This window comes from Mercenaria mercenaria, chromosome 6 (genome assembly GCF_021730395.1).
Source record: "Mercenaria mercenaria strain notata chromosome 6, MADL_Memer_1, whole genome shotgun sequence".
Taxonomy (NCBI): domain Eukaryota; kingdom Metazoa; phylum Mollusca; class Bivalvia; order Venerida; family Veneridae; genus Mercenaria; species Mercenaria mercenaria.
Window position 1 is genome coordinate 18,140,778 of NC_069366.1, and position 26,007 is coordinate 18,166,784.

The following is a 26,007-nucleotide window of genomic DNA, read 5'->3' on the forward strand; positions in this document are numbered from 1 at the left end:
CCCTATTTTTTCACAAAAATTCCTAATTTTTTAACTTTTTTGCAATGATCAAAAAGAGAAAATGTTTTAAATGTTGTTTAAAAGTTCTTCTGATTCAGAAAAAAACAGTTTAGCACAGTTCAAAGCAGTTTACCAGTGGTAGACGTCTTTTCTGTAAATAAAGCACTATTTGTGAGTTACTTTTATGTCAATCACATAAAGGTAAGCACATTACATGGTCTTTAAAGTCCATATTTTAATTTGAAGATTCCTAAATTTAGCCCTAAAATTTCCTTAAAATTGTACCAAATTCCTAATTATAGCCCTATTTTTTTGTACAAATTGCCCTAAAATTAGCCCTAATTTTTTGTCAGGGTATGCTAGACAGCCTGCTATTGGAATTGGAGAAAGTGAACAGCATTGATCCTGACCAGACTGCGCGGATGCGCAGGCTGGTCTGAATCCATGCTGGTCGCAAACCCACTATGTGGGTTTTCTCATGGCACGGCTCATATATGTTTCCATTTGATACAAAAAGGCAACAGAGGTTTCTACATGATAATATGAAGACCAGGTAGATTTCTGTATGTTACAGTAAAGGCTATACAGGTTTGTATATAACAGACTTTAGGCTAGTTGTATGGGTATGCTTTCATTTAAAGCAAAAAGGCTAGGTAGGTTTTTATTATGATAAAGTTAAAGTAAACAGGTTTCTTCATTATACATTTAAAGCAAGGAAGGTTTCTATATGATACAGTAAAGACTACATTTGTTTTCATATGATACAATTAAGGCTAAGGTAGGTTTCTATTTAATGCAGAAAAAAAGGCTAGGTGTATGTGTGTTTGATACATCATACAGTAAAAACTGGATGAGTTTGTGAGTGATAAAACAAAGGCTAGGCATATAATTCCTTGTGTTGATAATGATTGTGGATTGGTTCCATAACTTTTGCAAACTTTTTCAATTCTTGTTTTGTTGATTGTTTCGAACACAAAAATAGTTAAACCAAATGATAATTATTCTGAATGAAGTATAAAATGTCTTATAATTGAGATTTCAGAGAATGGATTTCTGAATAAAAAGAATTTGAAATTCTGTTTTTACCTTTACTGTTTGTCTAGGCATGCACACATATTAGGCTTGTTAAAAAAGCGTGGCTGTACTTGTACTTCAGTGAAACTTCACATGACTAATTGGTATAAAACCTAGTTGGTATAAAGGCCAGGTTGGATTTTTCGCAGAGTTCTGCAGAGTACAACAATCATATCAGTCTTCCATACCTTTTAGTTATGACTCCCCCAGGAGACATATTGTTTTTGCCCTGTCCGTCCGTCTGTCCTTCCATCCGCCCGTCTGTACGTCACACTTCATTTCCGAGCAATAACTGGAGAACCATTTGACCTAGAACCTTCAAACTTCATAGGGTTGTAGGGCTGCTAGAGTAGATGACCCCTATTGATTTTGGGGTCACTCCATCAAAGGTCAAGGTCACAGGGGCCTGAACATTGAAAACCATTTCCGATCAATAACTAGAGAACCACTTGACCCAGAATGTTGAAACTTCATAGGATGATTGTACATGCAAAGTAGATGACCCCTATCGATTTTGGGGTCACTCCATTAAAGGTCAAGGTCACAGGGGCCTGAACATTGAAAACCATTTCCGGTCAGTAACTTGAGAACCACTTGACCCAGAATGTTGAAACTTAATAGGATGATTGGTCATAAAGAGTAGATGACCCCTAACGGTTTTGGGGTCACTCTATGAAAGGTCAAGGTCACAGGGGCCTGAACATTGAAAACCATTTCCGTTCAGTAACTTGAGAACCACTTGACCCAGAATGATGAAACTTCATAGGATGATTGGCTATGCAAAGTAGATGACCCCTCACGATTTTAGGGTCACTCTATTAAAGGTCAAGGCCACAGGGACCTGAACATGGAAAACCAATTCCAATCAATAACTTGAGAACCTCTCGACCCAGAATGTTGAAACTTCATAGGATGATTGTTCATGCAGAGTAAATGACCCCTATTGTTTTTGGGGTCACTCCGTTAAAGGTCAAGGTCACAGGGGCCTGAACATCGATAACCAGTTCCGATCAATAACTTGAGAACCACTTGACCCAGAATGTTGAAACTTCATAGGATGATTGAACATGCAGAGTAGATTACCCCTATTGATTTTGGGGTCAGTCTATTAAAGGTCAAGGTCACAGTGGCCTGTTCATGTAAAATCATTTTTTGGAAATAACTTGAGAACCACTTGACCTACAATGTTGAAACTTAATAGGATGATTGAACATGCAGAGTAGATGACCCCTATTTATTTTGAGGTCACTTGATCAAAGGTCAAGGTCACAGGAGCCTGAACAGTGACTTGAGAACCACTAGGCCAAGAGTGTTGAAATTTAGCGGGATGACTGGACATGCCAAGTAGATGATCCCTATTGCAGCTAACCATCAGTGTCTCTTTGACTTTCGCTCCTGACCCCTATTGACTTCTTGCCTATAGGACTTTGCATTGGGGGAGACATGCGCTTTTTTACAAAAGCATTTTCTAGTTTACTCATTTTTTATACGCCCGTTTGAAAAACGGGACGTATTATGGGAACGCCCCTGGCGGGCGGGCGGGCGGCGTCCACAGACCTTGTCCGGAGCATATCTTCTACATGCATAAAGGGATTTTGATGAAACTTGGCACAGTTGTTCACCATTATGAGACGGAGTGTCATGCGCAAGAACCAGGTCCCTAGGTCTAAGGTCAAGGTCACACTTAGAGGTCAAAGGTCAAATTCAAGAATGACTTTGTCCGGAGCATATCTTCTTCATACATAGAGGGATTTTGATGAAAGTTGGCACAATTGTTCATCATCATGAGAAGGAGTGTCATGCGCAAGAACCAGGTCCCTAGGTCTAAGGTCAAGGTCACACTTAGAGGTCAAAGGATACAAGAATGAAAACCTTGTCCGGAGCATGTCTTCTTCATGCATAGAGGGATTTTGATATAACTTGGCACAAATGTTCACCACCACGAGATGTAGTGTCATGCGCAAGAACCAGGTCCCTAGGTCTAAGGTCAAGGTCACACTTAGAGGCCAAAGGTCAGATACAAGAATGACTTTGTCCGAAGCATTTCTTCTTCATGCATTGAGGGATTTTGATGTAGCTTGACACAATTAAACACCATCATGAGACGAAGTGTCATGCGCAGTTCCCTTCTTTCGAATTACTTCCCTTTGTTGTTACTATATATAGCTTATATTGTAACTTTTTCATTACTAGTCATAGGGAAAAAGCGAGACCACTTTTCTGTAGTACAATATGCATGCTACATCCAATTTTGAGGTGTATTTTGACCAGTCTCTACCTGGTAAAGATTTTTGTGAGGACTTACAATTTTTTTTTTTGATTTTTTTTTTTTTTTTTTTTTTTTAAGATTAACTTCCCTTAGTTGTTACTATAAATAACTTATATTGTAACTTTTTTATAATTGACCGTAGGGAAAAACCAAGACCACTTTTCTGTGGTACAACATAGATGTTACTTTCCAATTTTAGGTGTATTTTAAGGTATCTCTACCTGGTAAGGAGTTTTTTTGTGGACTTAGAAAAACAAAACACTTAGTTATTACTAAACAACCACAAAGTTAAAATTCCATTTGCAAATACAGGTGCTAGAGTAAAGAAATTTGCTGTGACGGGCGTATATTGTGACATTCTTGCACTCTTGTTAGCTTTTTTAGTTATCTCATTTCTAGCTCACTGGAGCATGAAGTACTCATATGTCAAGCTTTTAGGATCATTGGATGTCCATTGTCCGTTTGTCATTGTCCACAATTACTTTAAAGAAGATCAAACTGTACAGCGGTGTTCCTTTGGTGGCCCTCTATCATATTCCTGCAAGTCAGTGAAGAATTCTGGTTGCCATGATAACCAATAGGAAAAACCTTAAAATTCTTGTGGAAATAATTTTATAGAAATGTTCCTTGGGTGACCCTCTACCAAGTTCCTTCAAATTATTCTGTTTCGTTAAAAAACATTGCTACCAGGGGGAAGGACTTGTTTTTCCTATATGGCTGTATTGAAAAATTTGAAAATCTTCTTCAAATAATTCCTTTTCATTGAAAAAAAAAACATGGCCTGAAGGGAGAGGGGATAGTTTTCCTTACATGTCTTTTTTTTGTTTGAAAATAATCTCCCCTGAAACTGCTGGCTCAATTTGAAAATATTTTCATTGCAATGTTCCTTGGGTGACCTTCTGACAAATTTCTTCAAGCCATGTAAATTTGTTTAAAAAAAAAACATGGCTGCAAGGAGGGCACTTCACACACTGACATAGGCTATTAAAAGGAAGTACATTGTACAAGAACCTGCTCTTCCTTGCTAACTTTTTACCACACTTGAGCATGAAGTGCTCATGTTGAGCTTTTAGGATTGTTAGATACCCATCATCCATCTATCCAATATTTCTTTAAAGAAAATCTCCCTTCTGAATCAGCAAGAATGTATACAAAGGATAAAAGGTCACTTGAAAAGATATAATGTTCAAATGTTAAATATTACGTCTTTGGAGTGGCTAACTATACATACAATAGTCTGTTGGATTGCATAGCATTAGTCAGTCAGGTAACTTTTCTCTCTGTGATTCTTATGCAGATTTAATAGCTCCATGATCACCGTGCTGAATTTATTGTTTTTCAGTGATTTAATGAATGCACCAGCCCTGTGTGTGAATAAAGTAGAAAGAGTAGGTCGTATAGTGGAAATTCTCAGGAATGAAACATTCTGTGGATTCCCTGTGGTCAATGCAAAAGGCAGGGTAAGTCATTACATTTGGCCAATGATATATATCATTAATGCCATATTTAACTATGTTTATACTCGAATTTTCTTTATTTCTCCACCAATCCTAATTCTATCCTATCAAAATGTGCATGTCAAGAAGATCTTAGTCAAATTTGATTACTTGTAAAATATGACCCCCAGTTAGTGAGGAGTTACTGCCAATTGATTTATCAAAAGATGTCATATTTCAAGTTTACACTCTAGCACCTTCATTTCTTTGCCAATCCTAATAATATTTATATACTACATAGAACAGATTTATCTAGAGTTACATGCTCCATCATAAGGAAAACTGTTCTGTTGCATTTTGTTTCCATTCTAAAGATGTTTCTTTACCAATGTTGTTTTAATTTGAATGTGTGTCAGTGTCAACTTAGATTATTCTGAGGTTAGACTGTATATGGAGCAATTATTATGTCTCCCCCAGGAGACATATTGTTTTTGCCCTGTCCGTCCTTCCGTCTGTCCGTCCGTCCGTCCGTATGTCACACTTCATTTCCGTGCCATAACTGGAGAACCATTTGACCTAGAACCTTCAAACTTCATAGGGTTGTAGGGCTGCTGTAGTAGACGACCCCTATTGATTTTGAGATCACTCCTTCAAAGGTCAAGGTCACAGGGGCCTGAACATTGAAAACCATTTCCGATCAATAACTAGAGAACCACTTGGCCCAGAATGTTGAAACTTCATAGGATGATTGGCCATGAAGAGTAGATGACCCCTATTGATTTTGGGGTCACTCCGTCAAAGGTCAAGGTCACAGAGGCCTGAACATTGAAAACCATTTCCGATCAATAACTAGAGAACCACTTGACCCAGAATGTTGAAACTTAATAGGATGATTGGTCATGAAGAGTAGATGACCCCTATTGATTTTGGGGTCACTCTATGAAAGGTCAAGGTCACAGGGGCCTGAACATTGAAAACCATTTCCGATCAATAACTAGAGAACCACTTGACCCAGAATGTTGAAACTTCATAGGATGATTGGTCATGAAGAGTAGATGACCCCTATTGATTTTGGGGTCACTCCATCAAAGGTCAAGGTCACAGGGGCCTGAACATGGAAAATCATTTCTGATCAATAACTAGAGAACCACTTAACCCAGAATGTTGAAACTTCATAGGATGATTGTACATGCAAAGTAGATGACCCCTATTGATTTTGGGGTCACTCCATTAAAGGTCAAGGTCACAGGGGCCTGAACATTGAAAACCAGTTCTGGTCAGTAACTTGAGAACCTCTTGACCCAGAATGTTGAAACTTAATAGGATGATTGCTCATGCAGAGTAGATGACCCCTAACAATTTTGGGGTCACTCTGTGAAAGGTCAAGGTCACAGGGGCCTGAACATTGAAAACCATTTCCGGTCAGTAACTTGAGAACCACTTGACCCAGAATGATGAAACTTCATAGGATGATTGGTCATGCAGAGTAGATGACCCCTAACGATTTTAGGGTGACTCTGTTAAAGGTCAAGGCCACAGGGGCCTGAACATGGAAAACCATTTCCAATCAATAACTTGAGAACCTCTTGACCCAGAATGTTGAAACTTCATAGGATAATTGTTCATGCAGAGTAAATGACCCCTAATGTTTTTGGGGTCACTCCGTTAAAGGTCAAGGTCACAGAGGCCTGAACATTGATTACCAGTTCATATCAAAACTTGAGAACCACTTGACCCAGAATGTTGAAACTTCATAGGATGATTAAACATGCAGAGTAGATGACCCCTATTGATTTTGGGGTCAGTCTATTAAAGGTCAAGGTCACAGTGGCCTGTTCATGTAAAATCATTTTTTGGAAATAACTTGAGAACCACTTGACCTACAATGTTGAAACTTAATAGGATGATTGGACATGCAGAGTAGATGACCCCTACTTATTTTGAGGTCACTTGATCAAAGGTCAAGGTCACAGGAGCCTGAACAGTGACTTGAGAACCACTAGGCCAAGAGTGTTGAAATTTAGCGGGATTACTGGACATGCCAAGTAGATGATCCCTATTGCAGCCAACCATCAGTGTCTCTTTGACTTTCGCTCCTGACCCCTATTAACTTCTTGCCTATAGGACTTTGCATTGGGGGAGACATGCGCTTTTTTACAAAAGCATTTTCTAGTTTGCTTTGTATTTTAGCCGTGCCATGAGAAAACCAACATAGTGGGTTTGCGACCAGCATGGATCCAGACCAGCCTGCGCATCTGCGCAGTCTGGTCAGGATCCATGCTGTTCGCTTTCAAAGCCTATTGCAATTAGAGAAACCGTTCGCGAACAGCAAGGATCCTGACCAGACTGCGCAGGCTGGTCTGGATCCATGCTTGTCGCAAACCCACTATGTTGGTTTTCCCATGGCACGGCTCATTTATAAACAGTTTTCATGTAATAATAATTTTTTTTTGGATGTAACTCATATTTTATGAAGCATATGTATTTCAAACTTGTTATGTGATCTGGTATCTAGATTTTTGTGAAGATATATAAATTAGAGCCTAAGGATTTGTAAACCTATGTACTCAGGGTTTTCCCGGACGCAGGTTTTCTGCGTCCCTGACGCGCTTTTACTGCTTTGAACTCGCATTTTTTAGTGCCTCTGCGTCCCACTGGACCCGCAAAATCGGTCACGAAACTCCTTTGCACTGAAGCCTCCTTTGCGCAGATACCCATGTAAAATGCGCAGTTTTTTACCACCGGGACCATCACGGAATCGTGGGTGCTCATTGTACACAGGTATACACGATTTTCCAACTTCAAAACAAGTTTTGTTATCGATGTTCGCCATTTTGGTAAAGGGAAACTACTCTCCGCGCTAACTGTCACCGCTAAAATCTAAGATTGCCGTTACGTTCCGTAAAAGATCGAATGGTTTATTTTTTTATTAAACAACATTAATTTCATATAAATTTAAAATATTTTGATGAAAAAATATTAATAAATCACAGAAATTATGATACTAATTAAGGATCGAGTATTATCTTTAACCGAGATAAAACTGTGAACAACATAATTGACACGAGGTGACACGTTAATTGCCGGTAATTACTGGCTAATTAATCATAACAAAAAGACTATCACACCTTTTGTAATCAGTCTGAATTGAGAAGCTCATGCCATTTTTAAAGATACCATTCCGAAATATTGAATCAACTGCTATCTAAATTAAAAAGATACAATTAAGTTCATTCGGTTTTAGGGTAAATTTTTATAGTAATAATGTCCATTTTCAAGATCAATAATTTGTGGACCCCCAAAAATTATTAGGGACCCTTAAATTAGCAGCCATGGGAGTCCATGGACTCCCAAATAAAAAACCCGAGGGAAAACCCTGGTACTCAATAACTTTTCTGAAGCCAGAGCACCAAAAGAAAAACTTTTATGGGCATGAGGAAGCAGGAGAGAGACAAAGGTCGAACAAGCCTGTCCCTTGTTGGAAGAGGTAATTGTCTTAAGAGTCTCCCACGTGTCCCGTCATTGCACAGAGAGGATGGTATAGTTACCAGTTGTAAAAGGGCTGGTTGTACCCTTTACCAATAAATTTTGACAGTTATAATGAATAAGATATATATTGAGTATTGAAGATCAGCATATTATGAATAGTTTACACATTGATGTTATTTATAGATTTTATTTTCAGGACCACAGCAAGCCTTCCAAAATACGTGGCCTCATTTTGAGATCTCAGCTTCTTGTTTTACTAAAACATAAGGTAAGCTTTATAAAGGCGTTTTTTGTTGTTTCAGTATGTCACCAGTAGGGGGAGTCTAGAATACCTTTAAACAACTTCTTTTCTGGGACTACTTAAAGGATCATCATCAAACTTGGTCTATAGTGTCATTGTGAGGTTCTCCCTCAAATAGTTCCATATTTGGGCCTTTCTGGGTGGCTGCTAGTTCTGGTAATAGAAAACTGTTGATATGATTTATTCTCATGAATCGCTCAATGGATCTTCATCAAATTTGGTTTGCATCATTACAAGGTCTTCTCCAGAAAATGTGTTCAAATGGGTGTAGTTGGCCCTTTTATGGATCTGTAGAGCATTAAATATAAAAACCTTTAAACTGCGTCTTATGAACCACTTGATAGACCTGCATGAAACTTGGTCTGTATCATCATTATAAAGAATAAAAAATAGAAAAACCTTTAAACAACTTCTTACTTATTCTCATGAACCCCTTGACTTGGTCTGTAGCATCATTATAAGGTCTTCTCTTGCACCTGTTCAAATCGGGCACTTGGCTACTTTTAGGGCAACTAGAGCTAAATAGGAACACCAGTAAAAACTGCTTGATTGATTTTTTTTATCTAACTTGGCCCCTTTAGGGGCTACTAGAGTTAAAGATAGAAAACCCTTTAAGCAACTTTTCATGAACCAGATGATGGATTGTCACCAAACATCATTTTAAAGTCATCTCTTCATTTGTTAAAATGGGGACACTTTGCCACCTTAAGGGGCTGCTAGAGCTAAAAATAGAAATACACATGTACCTTGAAATGACTTTTTTCTTGAATTGCTTGATGGGCATTCATCAAACTTTTAACAGTCTTGTATGGTCCTATCTGTAACAGCCTTGTAAAATCCTCTCTTCATTTCATTTAAATGGGGCACTTTGTCGCTCTTTTAACTAGGTCTATAGCATCCTTGTAAGGTCGTTTCTCACATTTTTAGCCCACCATCATCAGATGGTGGGCTATTCAAATTACTCTGCGTCCATGGTCCGTCTGTCTGTTAACAATTTCTCGTTATCGCATCTCCTCAGAAACTACTGGGCAGATTTTGACCAAACTTTGTCAGAATGATGTATTGGTACCTTAGTTGTGTCCCCCTGAAAATCAGACTGGTTCAACAATTTTTGAGTGAGTTATGGCCCTTTGTTTATTTTGATTTCTAATATAATTTTATATCCAGTGGCCCTCCAAGTAGTTAACTCCTTGAGGCCGGTATCATAATATACGTGCTGCGGCGAGATAAGAATTACCACCTGACGTCGAAGAATATCATCTGGTCTTACCATAATCACACTCGCATGCAGTCAATTGAAATCATACATGGAAATATTATTAACATGGATGTAAATCAAACTATACTTATAAAATCTTCCAAGTTTTAACAAATATTTATATATATCCACTTTCGTCCGTAACTTATATCCAAACAGAATACAAAATGTAATAATTTCACTTCGAAACATTCACTATTTTTACACACCTATTGCGTTTAATAAATATTTGAACATTTCCTATTTTTAGCTCACCTGTCAGAAAGTGACAAGGTGAGCTTTTGTGATCGCGCGGTGTCCGTCGTCCGTCCGTGCGTGCGTCCGTAAACTTTTGCTTGTGACCACTCTAGAGGTCACATTTTTCATGGGATCTTTATGAAAGTTGGTCAGAATGTTCATCTTGATGATATCTAGGTCAAGTTCGAAACTTGGTCATGTGCCATCAAAAACTAGGTCAGTAGGTCTAAAAATAGAAAAACCTTGTGACCTCTCTAAAGGCCATATTTTTCATGGGATCTGTATGAAAATTGGTCTGAATGTTCATCTTGATGATATCTAGGTCAAGTTCGAAACAGGGTCATGTGCGGTCAAAAACTAGGTCAGTAGGTCAAAAATAGAAAAACCTTGTGACCTCTCTAGAGGCCATACTTGTGAATGGATCTCCATAAAAATTGGTCAGAATGTTCACCTTGATGATATCTAGGTCAAATTTGAAACTGGGTCACGTGCCTTAAAAAACTAGGTCAGTAGGTCAAATAATAGAAAAACCTTGTGACCTCTCTAGAGGCCATACTTTTCATGGGATCTGTATGAAAGTTGGTCTGAATGTTTATCTTGATGATATCTAGGTCAAGTTTAAAACTGGGTCAACTGCGGTCAAAAACTAGGTCAGTAGGTCTAAAATCATTAAAATCTTTTGACTTCTCTAGAGGCCATATTTTTCAATGGATCTTCATGAAAATTGATCTGAATGTTCACCTTGATGATATCTAGGTCAGTTTCGAAACTGGGTCATGTGCGGTCAAAAACTAGGCCAGTAGATATAAAAATAGAAAAACCTTGTGACCTCTCTAGAGGCCATATTTTTCATGAGATCTTCATGAAAATTAGTGAGAATGTTCACGTTGATGATATCTAGGTAAAGTTCAAAACAGGGTCACGTACCTTCGAAAACTAGGTCAATAGGTCAAATAATAGAAAAACCTTGTGACCTCTCTAGAGACCATATTTTTCAGTGGATCTTCATGAAAATTGGTCAGAATTTTTATCTTGATAAAATCTAGGTCAAGTTCAAAACTGGGTCACATGAGCTCAAAAACTAGGTCAATATGTCAAATAATAGAAAAAACGACGTCATACTCAAAACTGGGTCATGTGGGAAGAGGTGAGCGATTCAGGACCATCATGGTCCTCTTGTATTACTTTTTTCACATGTAAACACAATAAATTCCAATAAATATAAATGCATTATTATTGCAGAGTATTTACATCAGCATTACTCAAAATTAACACCCTTTTTTGAGGGAATATCGGTGGTTTGTTTGATGTATAATTAATTTCTAAACATGTACACAAACGTTGTGTGACACGCACTGAGACAGTTAAGTTGTAACATTTACACCCATCTTTGAAGAATTATTAAATTTACAAAAAGCGTTTACTTACACACATTGTTATGTATGAAACATGTTTAGCTGTGTTATTTTTAACCATTTTAATTTTTATGCGATGTAAGTGTATGAATATTTCAGCTTTCTAAAACTTAACATTTTCCGAGCATTCATTTCTCTGATAATGAAATTTCATCGTCAGAATCATCATCCGACGAAACTGATACGTCACAATTAGCATGATAATAAATATTTTATTCAATGTAAGAAAAATCTCTGGCAGCCGACATTTTTTTTAATCTTTTAAAATACTGTATGAACGAAACACAGCGGAGTTCGTCTTTTTTATTTCCTTTACTGCATAATTACAAAAATTTATTTTAACAAGGATACTAATTATAAGCATAATTAATAATTATAACATCTAAGAAATAATAGCCGGTATGCAAAATAGTTTTGCTTTTATCAGAATTATCAAAAATTAACAAGTACGTGACGCAATCAGCATGATCTTGGTGCCGCGACTATACTCGTCAATCGCCGTCCTGGGGAGTCCTGATAATGCGCGTATAGTCGGATATCGACGCTACAGGGGTAGAAAATATAGCGCCTTTAGTTGCATTTCGGCCCCAAGGAGTTAATTGGTTTTTTATGGCCTTACCTGTAGAAGGGTCATAAAGTCTGCAGACACTAATGAGATAATGATTCAAGTTGTTCATTATTTTCCTGTTACAACTCAGCAGTGAATGGACTACCCTAGTAAATTGATGATTAATTTGTTTAGTACTCAAATTTCTGGGTTTAATTATTAGTTATAATATAAGTAATTATATGTGCATTCTTTGTTTCCATAATAAGAAAAAAATAATAATTGCATATAACTCATTAATGGTGTCATCTCTCTTGTTTAGGATATGGGATTAATTATCCCCCGCCGATGAAATCGGGAGGAAGGTATTGAAATGGCGTTGTCCGTCCGTCAGTCAGTCAGTCCATCCGTCTGCAGCCATTTCTCAGTAACTAGCAGGTAGAATTTCATGAAACTTGAAATAAACATGAACCAACATACTGCGATGATGCCCGTCAAGTTTTTTTTTTTATTGGTCAATTTCCCTTAGAGTTATTGCCCTTTATTAAATGAAAAATGCCCAAAAATGTCCGTCCGCAGCCTTTCTCAGTAACTAGCTGGTAGAATTTCATGAAATTTGAAATAAACATGAACCAACATACTGCGATGATGCCCGTCAAGTTCTTTTTTGGATTGGTCAATTTCCCTCAGAGTTATTGCCCTTGATTTAATGAAAAATGCCCAAAAATGTCCATCCACAGCCATTTCTCAGTAACTAACTGGTAGAATTTCATGAAACTTGAAATAAACATGAACCAACATACTTCCATGATGCCTGTCATTTTTGTTTTTCAGTTGGTCAATTTGCCTTAGAGTTATTGCCCTTTAATTGTTTAAAAATCTACAGATTTGTACATAATAAACCAACCAATTGGTAGAATTTCATTAAACTTCTTTCATTCTTTTCCATGAACATTTATTATAAACATGTGAAGTTTTGTACCCACACCTGGTCACCACCTTGCCTTGATCACTCCCCCTTCCCCTCCCCCCCCCCCCCCCGACCCCCCCAAAAATAAAAAAATCATTCCTTTTTATTATTTTTTTTTTTCAAACCTTCCATGAATATTTATCAGCATGCAAAGTTGTACCATTGCCCCACCTCACTCTCCACTCAGTCTTGCCCACCACCCCGATCATGCATCCCCATCCCCCACCCATTTTTTTTTTTTTTTTTTTTATATCATTTTAATTTTCCATCAATATTTATAATCAACATGTGAAATTTTTTACCTTCACCTTGTCATCCCCGCTGCCCTCCACTCCCCCCCCCCCCCCCCCAAAAAAAAAAAGCATTCATTTTCTGTTAAAATGATTTTGACTAATGAAATTATATGCTTCTTAGTAACATCCTTAACTTTTTGCCTGATATATTTTTTTGCCATTCCTTACCACAAGCCCTTTTGGCGGGGGATACCAATTCATCGAATTTGCTTGTTATTAGTTATAATATAAGTAATTATATGTGCATTCTCTGTTTCCGTAATAAGAAAAAAAAATGCATATAACTCATTAATTGTGTCATCTCTCTTGTTTAGGGTCAAGGTCACTTATTTTGATCTAGAGACCTACTTTTTAGCTCGACTATTCATAGAATAGTAGAGCTATTGGACTCGCCCATGCGTCGGCGTCCGCGTCCCGATTTGGTTAAGTTTTTGTATGTAAGCTGGTATCTCAGCAACCACTTGTGGGAATGGATTGAAACTTCACACACTTATTCACTGTGATAAACTGACTTACATTGCACAGGTTCCAGAACTCTGTTTTGCTTTTTTACAAAATTATGCCCCTTTTTTGACTTAAAAATTTTTGGTTAAGGTTTTGTATGTAAGCTGGTATCTCAGTAACCACTTGTGGGAATGGATTGAAACTTCACACACTTATTATCTGTGATAAACTGACTTACATTGCACAGGTTCCATAACTCTATTTTGCTTTTTTACAAAATTATGCCCCTTTTTCGACTTAGAATTTTTTGGTTAAGGTTTTGTATGTAAGCTGGTATCTCAGTACTCACTAATGGGAATGGATTGAAACTTCACACACTTGTTCACTGTCATGATCTGACATGCACAAAGCAGGTCCCATAACTTTATTTTGCTTTTTTACAAAATTATGCCCCTTTTTCAGCATAGAAATTTTTGGTTAAGTGTTTGTATGTAAGCTGGTATCTCAGTATCCACTAATGGGAAAGGATTGAAACTTCACACACTAGTTCACTGTCATGATATGACATGCAGTGCAAAGGGTCAATAACTCAACTTTGCATTTTACAAAATTATGCCCCTTTTTGAACTTAGGAGTTTTTGGGTTAAATTCTTATATGTAAGCTGGTATCTCAGTACCCACTAATGGGAATGGATTGAAACTTCATACACTTGTCCACTGTCATGAGCTGATAAGCACTATGCAGGTTCCATAACCCTATTTTACTTTTTTACTAAATTATGCCCCTTTTTCGACTTTCTTATTCATTCAAGCGACAAGGCTGTTGAATAGTCGAGCGTTGCTGTCCACCGACAGCTCTTGTTTGTTTTTGACCTACAACATTCAAATTTGGACCACATGGATAGTTCTGAGTGGCTCGATGAACCTTGACATGAGTTGACCTTAATCTTGACCTAGTGACCTACTTTCACATTTCTGTAGCTACAGCCTTCAAATTTGGACCACATGCATAGGTTTGTGTAACGAAATAAACTTTGACCTTGACATTGACCTAGTGACCTACTTTCACATTTTTGAAGGTACAGGCTTCAAATTTGGACCACATGCATAGTTTTGTGTTCCAAAATAAAATTTGACCTTGATTTTGACCTAGTGACCTACTTTCATATTTCTCAAGCTACAGCCTTCAAATTTGGACCACATGCATAGTTTTGTGTACCGAAATGAACTTTGACCTTGAGATTGACCTAGTGACCTACTTTTCCATTTTTGAAGGTAAAGGCTTCAAATTTGGACCACATGCATAGTTTTGTGTTCTGAATTGAAATTTGACCTTAATTTTTACCTAGTACCTACTTTCACATTTCTCAAGCTACAGCCTTCAAATTTGAAGCACATGCATAGTTTTGTGTACTGAAATGAACTTTGACCTTGAAATTGATCTAGTGACCTACTTTCACATTTCTTAAGCTACAGCTTTCAAATTTGGACCACATGCATAGACCACATGCACAGTTTTGTGTACCGGAATGAACTTTGACCTTGATTTTGACGTAGTGACATATATGTGCTTTGCTCATAGCACATTTATATATTGACCAATCTCTTTGATATGTGGTATGTAAGTACCTTGTATGGAGCCAAAATTACCAATTGGTATTAGAGGTCACTGGATCACCTGGATTCTGACATAGTTACCTACTTTTAGGATTTTGAGCTAGTCTTGAAATTTGGAACATTCAAAAATGACTCAATGGTGGGCGCCAAGATCACTCTGTGATCTCTTGTTTCAAATAGGGACACTTGACCTGAACACAGTTGTTACGATTCATGCTGTTTATAACATGCAAAAATTTATAAAAATGACTTTTTGTGCACATTATAGTAATTCAATGAAATAATATTTTTGGATAAATATCAAACAGGGAATGCCACATTCTAAGAACGCAGCCTCCCCAAAAAGAAACTCACAGCACGCAGATGTGCACACTTCTAACACACACACACACTCACATACAAAGCAAACACATGAGAACAAAACGAACAAATAAAGGAACACAGTGGGACTCCACCTTGGAACGGTCAGTGGCAAAACCACCACTGGGGAGCTGAAACTGGTTTATAGTGCGCACCCAACCTCACTCTTACCCCCACCATGTTCCAAGTCACAGGACAGTGTAAATAAAAGTAATTCCCACCAGGTGAATCTCTAACACACCCAATGAATACAAAAGGCATGGCATGTAAAACACAAAAATGCTCCTGTATAATTATATAAAAAGCAAACCCTAAGAACCAAAAACGTAATATGTACTCAATGCCTATGCAGAAGACAGAGCATCAAGAAAAACACCTTTCTTTGTATCACAGTATTATGTTTACTTGTTGAATTTCCTTGCATTCTTGAATATTTTTTCTTCAGATTTTCAGTCCAGACAATATGATGCAGCCAAATACAGTGAGGTTGAAAGATTTCCAAAAATATTACTTACAATATTTGAAAATAGAGGTAATATGTTTTTTATCGTAGTCCTCACTTTTCATTTGATTGCCTTTTTTCCTACCAACTGCTTACAGGTACAGGTACATTGTTTTTCAAAAAAAATCTATTGTGAAAAACAAGACAGGTTTGTTGTGAATATAATTTGCACACAGCAAGTTTAATGTTGCTTAAGTATTCACAGACAGTATGAAAATTTTAAAGATCCGTACAAACTTGGACATTAAATAGATCTTGTATGTAGAAAATTAACAAAATACACGAACAAATCTTGTAAATACATAATGCAACATGCTGGTTTTGTTAATAATTCTATAGGGTTGCATTGTGTACCAGCATTTTGTGTCATATAGGGATACCCTGACAAATTGACAGTAGCTTTGTATAAGGGTCACTTTGGAAGAATGCAATAAAAAGGATGTCTACTCAGGTCTGTCCTCCCCATGCTCCTTCAGCCTTCAGTGCTGTCATTCCTCCTTTCTTCCTCCCTAGATCCTCCCCCTCTTCAGTGCTTTCTTTCTCCTCCTCCAGTGCTGTCTCCTCCCCCTCTCCTCTAGTGATGTCTTCTCCCCTCTCCTTCAGTGCTATCCTCCAACTGCCTCTCCCTGCCCCTCCTCCAGTGCTGTCTGCTCCCCTCTCCTCCATTGCTATCCTTCCCCAGTCCTCAAATGCTGTCACCTTTCTCTCTCCTCCAGTGCTATCTTCTCCCTCCTCTAGTGCTGTTATCCCCCTCTCCTACAGTGCTGTCTCCTCCCTCTTCTCTAGTGCTATCCTCCCTTTTCCTCTGATGCTGTCCTGTCCCCTTCTCCAGTGCTGTCCTTTAGTGCTCTCAGCACCCCTCTCCTCCAGTGCTGTCTTCCCCTTATCCTCCATTGCTGTCTCTTCCCCTCTCATACAGTGCTGTCTCCTCCCCCTGTCATCCAGTGTTGTTCTCCCCCTCACCTTCAGTGATGTCATTTCCTCTCTCCTCCATTGCTGTCATCTCCCACCTCATTCATTGATGTCCTCTTTTCCCTCAGTGCTTTCACCCTCCTCTCATCCAAAGCTGCATCCCCCAACCCCTCATCAATTGCTGTTTTTTGCTTGATTGCCTCCTTTCAGCTGTGTGTCCATCACAAAAATGTTAGCTTTGTATCTTTTAAACACCCTTGAAACATTCAAAACATCTTGGCACAACTGTTTGCTATAAGAAAATTTGCAGAACCAACTCATCAACTATAAAAGTTAAATATCACCCCATGTGTTTTCCTACTACAGTGAAACACTGCTCGCTCGAGGTCGCATGGGGATGAGCAAAATGCTCGAGTTATCCATGGTTTCGAGCGACCCGAACATTGACCAACATACGAAGAAGATTGAAGTTTGTTTGGGACCATTTCAGAGGAAATGGTGATGCGTAATGATGATACACATGTGACATTTTCAAAAAACGTATTACAAACGTTAGCTATGATAGACGTTTCAATATGTAATTTGTAAATGGCACGTGTGAAGCTTGAAACAACTAAGACTTTTTTCTGTATTCATCAACAAGTACATATAGAAATTAGATTCTCATTCATTCATTTCATTCAGTCATGCACGAAAGCTTCTCAATCCCGCAGAAAACGTGTAATAAGTAGGATTAACCAGTACATTCTGACCGCCGAAGGTGTGAAAATTTTGACACCTCGGCTCGAGTTTGCCAGAAGCAACAAAGAGTAAATTAATACACAGGGACCAGGTGTCATGCTTGAGGGATTGAGTTATCAATGCTCGACCAAGCCATGTTAATTTGTCGTAGAAAATAGAAGGAAATCGGCTGGGACCACATGAATTGCTCAAGCGAGCCTGGGTGCTCGAGTCATTGATGCTCGAGCGAGCGGTGTTTCACTGTATGTAATAATTGGTTATTAATTGATAGGTGATACTAGTATATGAAATTTAATTCTGTTTGCAGGATGTAGATATTTCAGAAGAAGAGATGGAATACATGATGGATTTAAGACCTTATATCACACCAAATCCTTACACTATAGAACCAGTAAGTTCACACTTTGTTTCGCACCAAACCTTTATACTATAGAATAGGGATGGCAACGAGTACCGATTTTGGTACTTGAGTACTAGCTGATTTTTTCAATCGGTTATTTGTTAAAAGTGGTTTCCGTAACCAGAATAGTTGAGAATCGGCCATATTTAGCATTTGTTTAATATTAAAGGGAGATAATTCAAAATCATTAGTTGTTTCACCATGGCTCCCATAAGCAGTGATTTAATGTTGCAATCCATTTTTTTCTATTGTTGGATACAGTTGTAAATAATTACTTTGACATACGAAAATTGAGTAAATTTTAATAGCTCATTTAATATTGTAATTATTCTATATATAGGCGACTAATAAAATGCTAAGCCTAACTTCTGGAGCAAACTACGAAGTCGAAATAAAATTGTACTGGTTTACTTTTTAGCTCACCTGAGCCAAAGGCTCAAGGTGAGCTTTTGTGACCGCTCAATGTCCGTCGTGTGTCGTCCGTCCGTCAGCATTTTCTAAAGATCACCTAAGAACACCTCTAAAGACCACAAGTTTCTTTTCCAAATAAAACATTTGCAGTTTATCTATTCCTCCTTATTGACCCTTATCCAGCTAAATTTCTGTAATGAACTTGTCCATCTTCCAATTTGGACAGTAGTACCATAAACTGTTAAAAGGGGTGTTTACCAAAAAGATACTGACTGAATGGCGAACAGTGCAGATCATGATGATCAGACTGCTCGGCGATATATGACCATTTTGTGTCGATTCGCCGTAAAACCCATCTCACTCACTGATCAGACTGCACGGATGTTCAGGCTGATCATGATCTACACTGGTCGCAAAGACAGAATCAGTCGTGTGCAGCATGATAAGGGTTAAGAACATTTGCATATTAAGACTACGTTTTGTATGAAGACCATCTGCACAGAAAGATCACATTTTGGCTTCACCCAGCATTGTATTCATATACAGGTCTGATCGTTCTGTTGAAAAAAATGTTAAACAAGAGTGCGAACCAAACAAATTCATCTTATTTCAGACATTTTCACTACCAAGATTATTCCGCTTGTTTCGAGGGTTGGGTCTGAGACATCTGATTGTAGTTAATGACTGTAATGAGGTAAGTTCTATTATACTTTATTATGTCTCCCCTAGGAGACATATTGTTTTTGCCCTGTCCGTCCGTCCGTACGTCACACTTCATATCCGAGCAATAACTGGAGAACCATTTGACCGAGAACCTTCAAACTTCATAGGTTTGTAGGGCTGCTGGAGTAGACGACCCCTATTGTTTTTAGGGTCAAAGGTCAAGGTCACAGGGGCCTGAACATTGAAAACCATTTCCGATCAATAACTAGAGAACCACTTGACCCAGAATGTTGAAACTTCATAGGATGACTGGTCATGAAGAGTAAATGACCCCTATTGATTTTGGGGTCACTCCGTCAAAGGTCAAGGTCACAGGGGCCTGAACATTGAAAACCATTTCCGATCAATAACTAGAGAACCACTTGACCCAGAATGTTGAAACTTCATAGGATGATTGGTCATGAAGAGTAGATGACCCCTATTGATTATGGGGTCACTCCGTCAAAGGTCAAGGTCACAGGGGCCTGAACATTGAAAACCATTTCCGATCAATAACTAGAGAACCACTTGACCCAGAATGTTGAAACTTCATAGGATGATTGTACATGAAGAGTAGATGACCCCTATTGATTTTGGGGTCACTCCGTCAAAGGTCAAGGTCACAGGGGCCTGAACATTGAAAACCATTTCCGGTCAGTAACTTGAGAACCACTTGACCCAGAATGTTGAAACTTAATAGGATGATTGATCATGCAGAGTAGATGACCCCTAACGATTTTGGGTCACTCCGTGAAAGGTCAAGGTCACAGGGGCCTGAACATTGAAAACCATTTCCGGTCAGTAACTTGAGAACCACTTGACCCAGAGTGATGAAACTTCATAGGATGATTGGTCATGTAGAGTAGATGACCCCTAACGATTTTAGGGTCACTCTGTTTAAGGTCAAGGCCACAGGAGCCTGAACATGGAAAACCATTTCCAATCAGTATCTTGAGAACCTCTCGACCCAGAATGTTGAAACTTCATAGGATGATTGTTCATGCAGAGTAAATGACCCCTATTGTTTTGGGGGTCACTCCGTTAAAGGTCAAGGTCACAGGGGCCTGAACATTGATAACCAGTTCCGATCAGTAACTTGAGAACCACTTGACCCAGAATGTTGAAACTTCATAGGATGATTGAACATGCAGAGTAGATGACCCCTATTGATTTTGGGGTCAGTCTATTAAAGGTCAAGGTCACAGTGGCCTGTTCATGTAAAATCATTTTTTGGAAATAACTTGAGAACCACTTGACCTACAATGTTGAAACTTTATAGGATGATTGGACATGCAGAGTAGATGACCCCTATTTATTTTGAGGTCACTCCATCAAAGGTCAAGGTCACAGGAGCCTGAACAGTGACTTGAGAACCACTAGGCCAAGAGTGTTGAAATTTAGCGGGATTACTGGACATGCCAAGTAGATGATCCCTATTGCAGCCAACCATCAGTGTCTCTTTGACTTTCGCTCCTGACCCCTATTGACTTCTTGCCTATAGGACTTTGCATTGGGGGAGACATGCGCTTTTTTACAAAAGCATTTTCTAGTTTAGAACTGTTTTTTTATAAAATGGGAAGAATTATATTCTTAATGTTTTGAAATTATTGGATATATACCTAGACTGCAAAAAGTATTTTATATGCTTTAATACTAACTGGCTACCAAGATAACAGATCTAACGTTTATACTGACTGATAGAATCAGCTTTAAAGTTTTGTATGGGGAGCGGTGGTCTAGTGGTATTTGTTTTGGCTGCTGAACCCATGGATCGTGGGTTCAAGTCCTACAGGGGTCACAGATATGCCTTCTCAGACGACACCAGTATTGGCTTTTCCAGGAATTGGACTAGAGTATTTCAAACAAGCTTGAAGCATTCATGACAATAAAAGAAAATAAGTATAAATGTATGTATAATTAGTACAGTTACAAAATTAATTCTGAAGTTGCCTTTATTTCAGCCAATAGGAATTATCACAAGAAAAGACCTTGCAAAATACAGAGTGGAGTCAAAACGAGGACTTGTGAAAGTTGAACAGTTAAATATTGAAGACAAGTAAAAAAAGAAAAAGAAAAGAAAACAAACGTGTTTGAAAACAGCTATTCAGCAATTCAGGTCAATATATATAAAATTCATGGAGAAGGCATGGTTCTCATTTCAGGGTAAAGACCCATTGTCTAATAGACTTAATGAGGTGTGAAATAAGAATGAAACACAAAAAGATGCCTCAAATATGACTCCTTTCTTGTTAAGCGGATGAGTAATTATGTTTGAAATGTTACCACATTTCACTTGGTTGCTTTTTTCTTCAGGGTAAAAATTAATAGAGACTACAGTTTAGTTTTATTCTAGTGCTAAACTTCATGCTTTTTGTAGTGTTGAAATAGATAAAAAACACAACAGAGGTAAATTCCCATGAATAATTTGCAACTATAATTTAATTACTAAACATTGTAATTGCATCTTTTTTCATATAGATATGAACATAGTTATTTCAATGGCTGAAAATGTGTTATACATGAAATGCTAATTAAGGATAAGGATTAATTGCTAATAATGTTCAGACAGTGGTGAAAATATTTTGTGCCCAGTCTATGTGCCTGTTTTAACAGATAAAAAGATTAGATAGGCATACTGGTATTCTTTTCCCAGATCTGTTTATTACTTCACAAAATGTATATAGTTTATTACATGTTTTCATTACCAGCTCAGAAATTATTACAAAGGTTAGTTTTTTAATCTTATTAATTTATATGTTAATTCATCTTAGAACTTTGGCCATGAATGAAAATAAAGTTGAAAATGACGGACAATAATAGTCTCAATGAAGTCTTCTTTTATCAAATAAATGACAATTTTTTACAGATTGAAATTTTGTAATGTTAAATTGAAATAATGCAAAACTAGACGAAAAGTGCTACTGATTATTTTTAGTTCATCTGAAGAAAAAAAAAAGAAATCTAAGAGGTATTATCATTTGATAGTCAGAATTGTTGTTGATTAAGTTTTTCTTTTAGTTTACCATTTTCTTAAAAATTAAGGTTTTTCTTTTACTTTACCTTTTCTTAAAAATGATCAGAGCTATAGCTTTAAATCTTTGTACAGTTGTTAATTGTTACTAGATGAGTTAGTAAGGCCAAGAACAACAACTCCCACTTGCACTTTTTCAGCAATATGGCCAACTTTGTCCGTGAAATTGGGTTTTCTTGGTTTGATATTTTCTTTAGGTCCACTTTTCTTGAAATTTTTACAATTGTTTACATGTAAATGAAGAAGTAGGTCAAAACCCAGAAGTTCCTTTAGCATTTTGACAAAATTATGACCCTTCTTATCTTAGATTATTGTGTATATTTATTTGTTTAGGTCTGTTTTTCTTGAATACAAAAAGAGCTGTAGCATTTAAACTATATACTTTTCTTTACAATCAGTAGGCTGCTATGAAGGTCAAGAATTTTAAGTCTTTTCTTGCATATTGCCTGATGTCAAGCACATACGGACCAATGTTAGCACTCGCAGGTGGTGCTTTTTACCTAGGGAGAAACAGTGACCACATTGGTTTTTTTTATGAAATGAAGGAACAGATATAAGACAAAAAAAGCTTGCTGGCTGTAACTGAAATTATATGGTATTAAGTTTAGCAAGTTGTAGAAGAAATTGTTCTTAAATACCGCAGCTAGTGCTAGTTTGTAGTTTAACCTGGAGCTTTATGCCTATAACGTGTGCACACATTTACATGTCTTGAGAATTGCTGTACATATTATTTGTAAATTTAGGAATGCAAATATTTCAATAAAATAATTGTTTAAACCAACTGTAATTACAAGTTACAGCAACAGATTAGTTAGACACATACATTTATTTTGTTTTCACTTTTTATGTGTTTACCTAAATATAGAATTATGACGTAAAAAGTAAAAAAATATGGAATCTTCCGTATTTATTATGCATAATTTATAATGTGATACTGTTAATGTTGTTTTGTTTAATTAAGATTATATTTTACTGTATAACAAATACCGGTAATGCCCTTATTATTGTGTTATATTGTTCAAGTTTTGTACCATATCACAGTTTTATCTTAACTATTGTTTTGCTCTTAAAAGATTTTAATTCATATATTTTAATGAAACCAGTTAAGGTTTATATTTAAGAAATAATAATTGAGCCACGCCACGAGAAAACCAACATAGTGGCTTTGTGACCAGCATGGATCCAGACCAGCCTGCGCATCCGTGCAGTCTGGTCAGGATCCATGCTGTTCGCTTTCAAAGCCTATTGCAATTAGAGAAACTGTTAGTGAACAGCATGGATCCTGACCAGACTGCGCAGTGGCTTTAGAATATATCAATACTTAAGAACTAATAAGTTCTTAAGCATGGTTTATGGTAGAATAACCCATGTTTTGAGTTCTTATGTGTAAGAATATATATTGTTTCGCATAAGAACGAAAAACTCTGGTTATTCTATGATAAATCAGACTTGGGAACTTGTTATTTCAATTCTGACATGACATACTAGTATCAGCTGGGTTAGAACTACTTTTTACGACATGAACTACACTTCATGCTATGCACCTGGATCAATCTATACAAAGAGAATGACGTCACTACTTTGAACGCGCATGGGTTATCGCAAAATAACCATTGATTGATTTTTTCCTATATGTATATAGGCTTTTTGCTGGTTTAGAATTTCGAAACAGTTCTATCTCCTTTGAGTTACAGTTGTTTTACACTCAACTCCTGAATTATTATGTACAATATTTCCTGCTTTGATTAATACATAACATATCAACATGTGTTTCAGATTCGAGTTTATAATCATGTTCCATTTGTTAGTTATCATTTGAGTTTTTAAACATGTGTACAAAAATTTATTTATAGCATTTCATGTTAATTCTTTGGCATAGCAAACGGGTATGATTGTAAATTGTCAGTGATGTGTTTATTAATGCTGAATGGTAGTGTGTAGGAATCTGGCCCAGTTACCACCAAAGCTGTAGCCCAAGAGTCAGACAATCCCATCAGCACCTACAGCAACAGTTTTTAGCTTGACTATTGAAAGAATAGTCCGAGAAAGTCTGAGCTATTGTACTCGCTCTTTTGGACTTAGAAAACCCAGGTTAAAGTTTTGCATGCAAGTTACTATCTCCAAAACTGATGCAGGTACTGGATTGAAACTCTATAGATATTTTGACATTTAGGGTAATATTCCTGCTTCTGGGACAACAATTCGAATAGTCAGGCATTGGCTTTCTTACGGACAGCTCTTGTTTTTCCGGCATTCCATATTCTACAAGTAACAGAAATCAAATAAAACAAAATATTTTCATTAAGGGCAGTAAGTAGGTACATATAGCAGTTTAGACTTTGGTTCATAAATCTAGTTCAGTATGTTATTTACAGCACAAGTATCATACTACACTAAAGACTAGGGTGTGCAACATGGTTTGCCTGCACTGTTTAAGAAAGCATGATACAAATGTATCATGGTATGCAAGAATCAGTGATAAGTTAGTGCTAAAGTGCTGCAAGCCATAAAGGTGTAAATGCTATACACATATCCCTTTGATTTGTTTTTTTTTTTTTTGTTAGCTCGACTATTCGAAGAATAGGGGAGCTATCCTACTCGCGTCGGCGTCCATTGAGATATTGCTTTCATATTTCGCATACTTGTTTACCATCATGACCCCAGTCTGTAAAAAGGAGGAGGCAACTCTGTCAAGCATTTTGACTGAATTATGGCCCCTTTTCGACTTAGAATAAGTGTTAAAGTTTGCGTACCACCCCAAATATTTTCAAAGTCCATTGAGATATTGCTTTCATTTTTTGCATACTTGTTTACCATCATGACCCCAGTCTGTAAAAAGGAGGAGGCAACTCTGTCAAGCATTTTGACTGAATTATGGCCCCTTTTCTACTTAGAATAAATGTTAAAGTTTGTGTACCACCCCAAATATTTTCAAAGTCCATTGAGATATTGCTTTCATATTTTGCATACTTGTTTACCATCATGACCCCAGTCTGTAAAAAGGAGGAGGCAGCTCTATGAAGCATTTTGACTGAATTATGACCCCTTTTCGACTTAGAATATGCTTATTGTAATGTTAAAGTTTTACTCATTGCTTATATTATACTATCAAGCACTGAGAATAGTCGAGCGCACTGTCCACTGACAGCTCTTGTTCAAAGTCTCACATGTATGAATATAAACTATTTTTTACCAATTTATACGTTTGTATTGCAGATGTATTGTTCAGTTAAATTTATTGTAGTTTATTAGCCATAGACATTTTTATGGAATTTTTTCTTCCATTCTTTCGTTTTACTCTAGAACTATTTTGATGGTATTATGGAAAAATGCATAATTGCTTTTGTATCTTTTTTTGCCATAACATCACTGCATTCCTATCACAGTATTTACCTGTACTGGGTTGAAATGGAAACGCCATCTGGTTTGTTCCAAGGGTTAAAACTGACTAGATAATTCCGAAGGGAAAAAGATGACCTTCACACTTGTTTAGGTATTGAAATCACCTGTAGAAAAAATGGTAGAAAGAAAATGCTAATCGATCATGAAAAAATAATGAAATTCTTCATCACCTAGTAAAGTACTTAGTAAAGACTGA

At 37.2% G+C, this 26,007-nt stretch overlaps 1 protein-coding gene across 1 annotated transcript in view; it reads left to right on the plus strand.

Annotated features, from left to right (window-relative positions):
* LOC123549521 (H(+)/Cl(-) exchange transporter 7-like) overlaps nt 1–24,058 on the plus strand; it is a 150,025-nt gene extending 125,967 nt beyond the window's left edge. The window contains exons 18-23 of the mRNA XM_053545268.1: nt 4,686–4,803; nt 8,465–8,536; nt 16,156–16,242; nt 18,173–18,256; nt 19,290–19,370; nt 21,340–24,058. Of these exons, the coding sequence (XP_053401243.1) occupies nt 4,686–4,803; nt 8,465–8,536; nt 16,156–16,242; nt 18,173–18,256; nt 19,290–19,370; nt 21,340–21,438 (541 nt within the window). The 3' untranslated portion in view covers nt 21,439–24,058. The remainder of the gene's footprint in view (nt 1–4,685; nt 4,804–8,464; nt 8,537–16,155; nt 16,243–18,172; nt 18,257–19,289; nt 19,371–21,339) is intronic.
* The last annotated feature ends 1,949 nt before the right edge of the window (nt 24,059–26,007 follow it).